The sequence below is a fragment of the Sinocyclocheilus grahami genome, unplaced genomic scaffold (assembly GCF_001515645.1).
Source record: "Sinocyclocheilus grahami isolate Dianchi unplaced genomic scaffold, SAMN03320097.WGS_v1.1 scaffold3648.1, whole genome shotgun sequence".
In the NCBI taxonomy this organism is placed as follows: domain Eukaryota; kingdom Metazoa; phylum Chordata; class Actinopteri; order Cypriniformes; family Cyprinidae; genus Sinocyclocheilus; species Sinocyclocheilus grahami.
In genome coordinates, this window is record NW_015508737.1 from 11006 (window position 1) to 19340 (window position 8335).

The 8335-nt window shown below is 37.3% G+C and overlaps 1 protein-coding gene across 1 annotated transcript in view; it reads right to left on the reverse strand.

Annotated features, from left to right (window-relative positions):
* Window positions 1–7382, reverse strand: part of LOC107576415 (DNA-directed RNA polymerase I subunit RPA1-like) — a 15978-nt gene extending 8596 nt beyond the window's left edge. The window contains exons 1-10 of the mRNA XM_016262596.1: window positions 7379–7382; window positions 6991–7071; window positions 6795–6900; window positions 6170–6188; window positions 5837–6013; window positions 5626–5748; window positions 5054–5281; window positions 3567–3821; window positions 3285–3476; window positions 2967–3116 (exon numbers count right to left, since the gene is read on the reverse strand). Coding sequence (XP_016118082.1) covers window positions 2967–3116; window positions 3285–3476; window positions 3567–3821; window positions 5054–5281; window positions 5626–5748; window positions 5837–6013; window positions 6170–6188; window positions 6795–6900; window positions 6991–7071; window positions 7379–7382 — 1335 coding nt within the window. The remainder of the gene's footprint in view (window positions 1–2966; window positions 3117–3284; window positions 3477–3566; window positions 3822–5053; window positions 5282–5625; window positions 5749–5836; window positions 6014–6169; window positions 6189–6794; window positions 6901–6990; window positions 7072–7378) is intronic.
* Window positions 7383–8335: the final 953 nt, after the last annotated feature.

Genomic DNA, 8335 nt, shown 5'->3' on the forward strand with positions numbered 1-8335 from the left:
AATTGCATTACTTTTTAATTCTTGCCAGTGTTTAACCATTCAGCGCTCGCGCGCTCACATAAAGCCAGGTTCACATTACTCCGGTTGCAGTGCATACGTGGTGCGTATTTTTTCCGCGCTCATGTTAATGGATTAAAGCGTTCACCACATACGGTTGCGGTGCGGCAGTGCGTTCAGGAGCGGTGCGTCTGCAGCAGTGCAGAGATCTTTTCCGCACCAAGTGTTTGCTGCGCTGCAAGCGCTGCATTAAAGAATTGTTTTCAGTAAATACAAACATGGATCGACATGAAAATGTAGTAATAATTACACCATAAATACAAATTATTAAAGTCTACTGTGTTTCACAGTCAACACATATGGCTTTTTGGCTAGGTTTAAAGGGAAAGAGCACTTGTAGATAAACAAGGCAATAATAGATGGCACTCGTGGAGGAAGGAAAACAAAGTTCTTTATGAACCGCAGGATTTCTTGTAATAAAGATTTAAACGCAAAAGGAAAGGCAATAGAGCTGACTATTTCTGTCAATGGTAAGTTTGTGATAACGTAAGAAAAGTAGTTTAAAGGGGTCATATGATGCAATTAAAATTTTTCCTTTCTCTTTGGAGTGTTACAAGCTCTTGTTGCATAAAGAAGATCTGTAAAGTTGCAAAAGACTAAAGTCTCAAATCCAAAAAGATATTCTTTATAAAAGTTAAGATTCAGCCACGCCTACCTAAAACGTCTTGTTCTAACACGCCCCCACATATCTACGTCACTGTGTGGGAAGATTTGCATAACGCCGCCCAAATGTTCACGAAAAGAAAGGCGTAACTTTTATTCTCGCTGTAGTATTGTTGCCCACTGGATGCAACAAATGCCTCGTTTATAATGGGTTTTCATGTTTCTGTCTCTTCTCTCCAGCCGGCATCATCAACAGTATGGTGAGGGGCGTAACATTTCCGTCTCACGCTTGAGGTATTCAGCCAATCACAACGCACTGGATAGCTGGCCAATCACAGCACACCTCGCTTTTCAGACCGATGAGCTTTGTAAAAATCGACGCGTTTCAGAAAGGCGGGGCATAGAGGAGAAACAATAATGTACAGTATGTGGAAAATAATGTGTTTTAAACCGCATAAACATTTCATTACACCAAATAATGTTCTTTTAAGCAACATCATATGACCTCTTTAAATGTTTTGCCAATTGCTTGAGCAACTTTATATATTAATCTAGAAGTAAATGCAAAAGTAAAAAGCATTGAATAATGTGTTGCTTATATTTATTGTGTTTAAACATGTCTGTGAAAGATTGTATTACTGTACTGTGTAAAAAAAAAGAATTGCAATGCTGAAAAAGCATTTCAGTGACAATGTTTGGATTTGAAATCAAAATAATGGATAAATGTTGTGTTTGTGGTACACAGCCACGGATCAGTAGCAGACTCTTGTGTGAAAGCACAGTCCGTGCTGCTTCTCCTCTCACAAGAGTCACATAAGAGGGGAATTCCCCCCATTTTCAAAAATGAAATTCAGGCCCTGAATAAATGTCTAAAAATCCTGATTGGAGTATCACACTATACATAGTTATAAATTATAAAAAAAGAAGGCTTTAAAAAGATCTGTATCGGTAGATACTGCTTTCTGTGATCGGCCTCAAAAATCCTGATTGGAGCACCCCTACTGGATATGTGGATTTTCTGTGCGAGGGCGCCCTCTGGCATCCAGTATGAATGAAACAGACATCATGTGTTTATAGTGCTAATGGCCAATCCATTATTTTTGGGGGAATTTTTATTTATTTTATTGTATTTTTTTTTAAAATAAGTATCGGTTCAGGCACCAGAACCGTTTTAGAAGTATCGATTTGGCACCGGTATCGAGAAAAAAACCCCAAATGATACCCAACAGGAACAATCATGATAATCTTTCTTACACAAGATAGATTTTATTAAATGCGTCCCTGCGTGAGCTCCATAACTTCATTGTGTAATGACTACATGTGCTACTACTGCGACAGAGCTGACAGATTTTTTTTTTAACTTTGTAAAAACTGAAGCAGGGTGTATGTACTCTCATGTTAATTTTTCCGAGCAGTTTCTAAATTTAGTCTCAGCCCTGTGTTAAATTTTTTAATCATATTTAGTCAACCTATCCTTTTTTTTTTGGTCAAGTTTTTGTTGTCTAAAAGTCTGGGAATTTGAAAACTTGTGGTTCAGTGACGGCGCTACACCGGGGCTAGAAGGGGCTATAGCCCCGTCAGAATTTGTAATAGCCCCGGTTTAGCCCCATTTCTTTATGAAGTAACTCTGACGTCATCAATATCATTTATTTTCTTAGCACCCCCACATATTGGTCTAGCCCCCTCTTAGCACTGGTAGAGAAAAAATTCTGGCGCCGTGCCTGTTTGTGGTTACATTTATAAATAACAATTATTTGCTCAAAACTATAATTAAATTTTGTTGTCATTTGAGAAATGTCATCAGAATTAATTGCAATTTCACCAATAACCACAAATAAAGGAGCAGTCGTGGCCTAATGGTTAGAGAGTCTGACTTGGGTTTGAGTCTCAGGTTTGGCAGGGATTGTACAGTTCGCCAGTCAGAAGGTTTGATGGCAGATTAGCACAGAAAACAGCGCAAACAATCCGTATGAAGGAACACAGACTGGCTCTATTACAATTTAATCGGAGCAGCACATCTCTCTGGAGATCACAAAACTCCAAATTACATTTAAACTCTTGACATCTAGAACCCCATGGAGGTCTATATTTTTCTCCTCTATTTTATAAACTACATTTTAGTCTCCTCTTTTTCATTAATTATATTGCATGTTGATATAGTCATAGTTTGCGTTTATTGATTGTCTCATCTTTGTCTAGTCTTAGTCATACAAAAAGTTACAAATATTTTTCATCACAGTTCATGTTAAAGAAATGAACACTAGTGCGCTGTAATAGCACTATTATAGAGTATATTCCTTGATTACCTGAGATTCACACATAGTTTCCGGCTTGTATCCTGGAACCGCTCTGGGAGGTTCCTTCACCCAGGCTTTACTGGGAATCTTTGCTTTTCCCATCAAGTTTAAAGGGATGCTGTTTTCTGGGATGACATTCAGCAAAAGGGTCGACACCACCTTGAAAATGCAGCAAAAATGTGGTATTCATGCTCAACTTTTGTTTTGTTTTTGGGCATCTGGAAGGTATCTGTGAGAATGCAATCGGGGTACACTGCAGGCTGAACTCATGCATAAACATATCTGATGACAATACAGATCACACACGCATTAAGATAACTAGATTACCTGCTTTCCTGTCCAGAGAGGCACAGGTTTAAAGAGCGCGGGAGGCAGGAGCTTCACTCTGCCAATCTTGTCTGTCAGGCCTCTGTAGACTAGTGCAGTGTACTGATCCCGTGTGAAAAAACAGCCACGGATGGTCATGCTGGCGCCAGACACCATGTGGTCCTGAATCAGGCCGGCCAATGGCTTCCCATCCTACAGAAGGAGCAGAGACCAGTGAAGTGTTTTCCAAAATGAAAGACAATTCATATTTAAGTTGTTTCATTTTTCTAGATGAAGTCTCACTTTAGGCACTAAGTACTGCTGGTCTGTGCTCACTAGCGTGTAGGCCTCAGCTCTGCCCAGCTCACTCTGAGGGAAGTGAGCGTTCATCTCGTCACCATCAAAGTCAGCGTTGTAGGCCTTACAGTTGGCATAATGTAGTCTGAGCACTTTCTCTCCGGGCAGGATGCGAGCACAGTGGGCCTGAATTGATGGTCTGTGGAGAGTGGGCTGACGGTTTAACAGCAGCACATCCCCATTAATGATGTGCCGATTTACCTACAAAAGAGAAGCAATTGTCAATGGACTGAATCAACAAATAATAAAAAAAAATGTTAATGTTGACATTGCATTTACGGTACACTTGATTCAAAACTACTATATTAATATTTTCACAGTGTATTTACAGTAGAATGTGAAGCAGATAGGAGCTGTGTAATATGTTGACTATGCATCGTAACTGTTGTTTCAACAATGTGAATGCTGATATTATGATGTCACTCACTTCACAAAAACCAAACACAAACTGATAGTGCAGGCGTTCAATGCGTGGTGTAGCCTAATAAAATATAGTAAGGATGACCCCCTTTTTATATTTCTACAAAATACATACCTTTCAATACAGGTAATCAATATCACACAAGCAAGTGTGCCATTTTCCCGAATAGCAGCATACTTGCAAATGTGATACTGATTTTACACAACAGTTCAGTAATAAACAACAAGTTCATATTTAGACAAAATTGTCCATATTGTCTGTTTTTGCTCTATTTCACCAACACAAACAGTTCCAATCCACAGCAGAACTTTTGTGTAACACACATTTCATTCCTGTATCAATCATCATTTTTTAACAAATCAATCATTCAGCAATCATTGCTTTATTCCTGAATGAATCAGTCTGAACAAATTGGGTGAATAATTGACTCAATGACTCACCTCCACCAACTGACAGTTTTAGTTTCATATTTAAAGTATAATTTCATTCAAAATCATTTCATATTTTAAATATTCAAAATATTATTTTTAAAACAAATCTCATAGCATGATTTATGCAATTGTAATTGGCTAATTGCAATGTAAATACATTTACACTTTGTCTGATTATTCTAATTGAATTTTGATTAAATGTAAGAAGGTGACAAACACTGATGCATACATCTAATATGTTTAGAAAAAACTGATCTTATAGAAGTAAAATGTCCCAGGAAATCAATTTAAGGTGGAAAATATCACCCCTTACTGAAAAAATCACTGCTATGAACTAACTGCTGCACTGAATATGAAGAATATGAAAAACTTTGTGAGTCGGCTATCCAACATCGAGGTATCATTTTTGTCAATATTACACACCCCTAGAAGCAACATTCAATTATTAATATAGGATAAAACTGATCTTATAGTGTGCGTAGACTAGCTATCTAACAGTATGGCTCATGAAACTAGATGTTATAATATTATACAAAATCTACCCAAATAGCAGTGCATCTTTGTCAAGATAACTGACTCACAATCTTCATGGGTATCCTGTGCTGGCCGGTGCTGGGGGTCAGGAGCTGTTTGGCCACGGCTTCTCTCTGGGTCAGGTTGCTGCTGCTGAGGATGGTTCGGGAACCGTCTTCATTAATGACCATGGAGGCTCCAGGGTGGATGCTGGGTCCATTCAGCACTGCCTGCCGGAGTTCCTTCACGTTCCAGGGTGTCACCGGCTGTGGGTACGTCAACTTGGTAGCAAAAACCTAGAGGAACCATATCAAACGACTTAAAAAAAAAAAAACACCAAAATCAGTATTAAACACTTTTGTACAATGGCTGCTAAACTGGATATTTCACTGCTAACAATGAAAACATATGAACGCTACTTTCATGCCTCTCGTATAACTCTGAAATCGCTCTCTTTCCATATTAAAGCAAGTACAGAGAGAGTTACTACAGCTACTGGACTTTATTATGTATTGTTTGGTGAATATGTCATGTCCATGTATTTCTTTATTTGATAAGTAGCTGTTCAATAAGCAGAATAACGAACAGTCAGCCCAAACACTATCAAAAACACTATCAAAAGGTAAAAATCCAGTCTCACCATTGGTATTCCAATCTCATTGGTTCCGATGTACATATCAGGACAAATGACTGAGCGTGCAGCGTAATCCACACGCTTTCCCATCATGTGTTTCCTGAACAAACCCTCTTTCTTCTCCAAGAGCTGAGAGACACATTCGAAAGAGACAAACACTTCAAAACCTATTTTAGTTCATAATGGATTCTGACCTTGAGATCTGTCACACACTGACCTGACGGATGCCTGGGAACTTCTCAGTCATCAGTTTGTCCATGTCGCTGTCAAACACTATGTTGACGTGACTCTGCAGGCGGATCCACATGTTATAGAGCTTGTCTGTGAGAGTCAGCCCTTGGATTCCCGTTAAGAAGGTCTGATCTATCTGACTGATCTCTGTAGATTCACTGGACTGAAGAAATGACAGATCATGAACACACATGGCACTTCTCATAAGAGAGGCGCAAATAAATGGATGGATTTGAAATGGGAAGGAAATCGCAACTGATTTACTATACTATCATTAAAAAATATACACATACAACTGCTCAAATTAAATCAACAAAACACAATATTTCCTCAATTTCCTGAAAATAGATTTTTGATCATTTACGTAAAACGATTTACAATGTACTTCCTCAAAATGCACATGATTTTATGGATTTCCCCTGTTAAACACAGAAACATTCAATAAAATGTATACTTTAGGGAGTAACATTTTTTGGACCCTGTCTACAACTTGGGAAGTTGAAATAAATGGTCAAATTGTCTTCGTTTTTATAAATTGGTTTGTGTTGACTGTATTTGTCATTCAACCTTGGTACCAAAGTTATTGACAGAATTATGCATATATTATTTGCATTCCAAAAATTTTACCATATAATTTTTCTACAAACCAACATTTAGTCCAAACTACCCCCTACTGAGTAACAGCTCAATTTGTGGTAAATTTGCAATCCTGTTACCCATTCTTTTTTTTCACATTTTAATGAATTTCTACATTTAATTAACATCTATGTGCCAAATTAATAGGGTACAACCATTCTGTACACACACACACACACACACACACACACACACAACTCATTCAGTCAAATATCTCTCTGTAAAAACAGGAAACTACATAATCATCTCAGAGTAATGTCTAACAGGTTGTTGTGTACAGGACATTGTACATACAGTTATAAACTTACCTGCATGGAGGAACCACAAGCAACTCCAAAAAGAAAACTTCAGGACTGAAGCCTTTCTCGGAGTTGTTCATGTCAAACCCTGAGAACAGATGCTTCAGGAAGAAACCTAGAGAATCAAAATGATACATTTAAAAAACCTTTTGTTTGCATTACGAAATCTAGAAAGAAAATGGGAATCAAACTCAACCAATCTTACCTTCTTTCTCCCAGAGTTTGATGACGTGTTCTCGTAGCAAACTTGGTGTCAAGAATCCACGTTTGGTAATCAGTGAATCATCTGGAAGCAAACACAAATACTGTAGATACTCGCAAAGCGTATACCCACTGTAGATCTGCATTTACACTGCTAAAATGCAGGATTACATTTAATACAGTTTCTGTCTTTCATTGACTGCATACATGTTAAATATTTTAAAATCATTTAGAAGTTTTTAACATATCGTCACTGATTGCATTTATTTAGAAAATTTTATTTTCAAAATAATTGCAAAATTCGCTATCCAGTATAACAGAGTTTGTTATACTATAAATTTACTGATGAAATCCTTTATTATCAGGCATTATTACTCCATTCAAGTCCTCACCCATAAAGAATACAACTATATAACTTTTTTTAACATTATTTTCTGCTCTTATGTGGTAAGAAGAAACCCAAAACACTTTATAATCTGCATCTATTGACCACCGACACATTGATACAGAAATGGTGGTTTGATGTTGAATGATCACCAAACAGCAAAGTACGGTCTTACTTAAACTGTGACCCTGGACCACAAAACCAGACTTAATTTTGTGAAATTGAGATTTATACATCATCTGAAAGCTGAATAAATGACCTTTCCATTGATGTATGGTTTGTTAGGATCGGACAATATTTGACTGAGATAAATCTATTTGAAAATCTGGAATCTGAGGGTGCAAACAAATCTAAATATTGAGAAAATCATCTTTAAAGTTGCTCAAATGAAGTCCTTAGCAATGCATATTACTAATCAAAAATTAAGTTTATATATTTACGGTAGGAAATTTACAAAATATCTTCATGGAACATGATCTTTACTTAATATTCTAATGATTTTTGCCCCAGCGACTTAAAGGGTTAGTTCACCCAAAAATGTAAATTAGGCTGCGTTTTACTCACCCTCAAGTCATCCTAGGTGTATATGACTTTCTTCTTTCAGACGAATCCAGTCAGAGTTATATTAAAAATTGTCTTTGATCTTTCAAGTCGTTTCATGGCACTCAGCGGGTGTTGCATTGCTTCTGTCCAACAGAACTTAATAAAAATCGCCCATCCATAAAAAAAAAGCGTCTCACATGGCTCCGGGGGGTGAATAAAGGCCTCCTGTAGCGAATCGATGCGTTTTTGTAAGAAAAATATCCATATTCAAAATGTAATAATCACTTTAGAATCAGAATGAGCTTTATTGCCAGGTATGTTTACACATATGAGGAATTAGTTTTCGTGACACAAGCTTCCACAGTGTAACAGAATGATAGTGACAGAACAAAAAACACAGATAATAAAAGAATAAAAACAA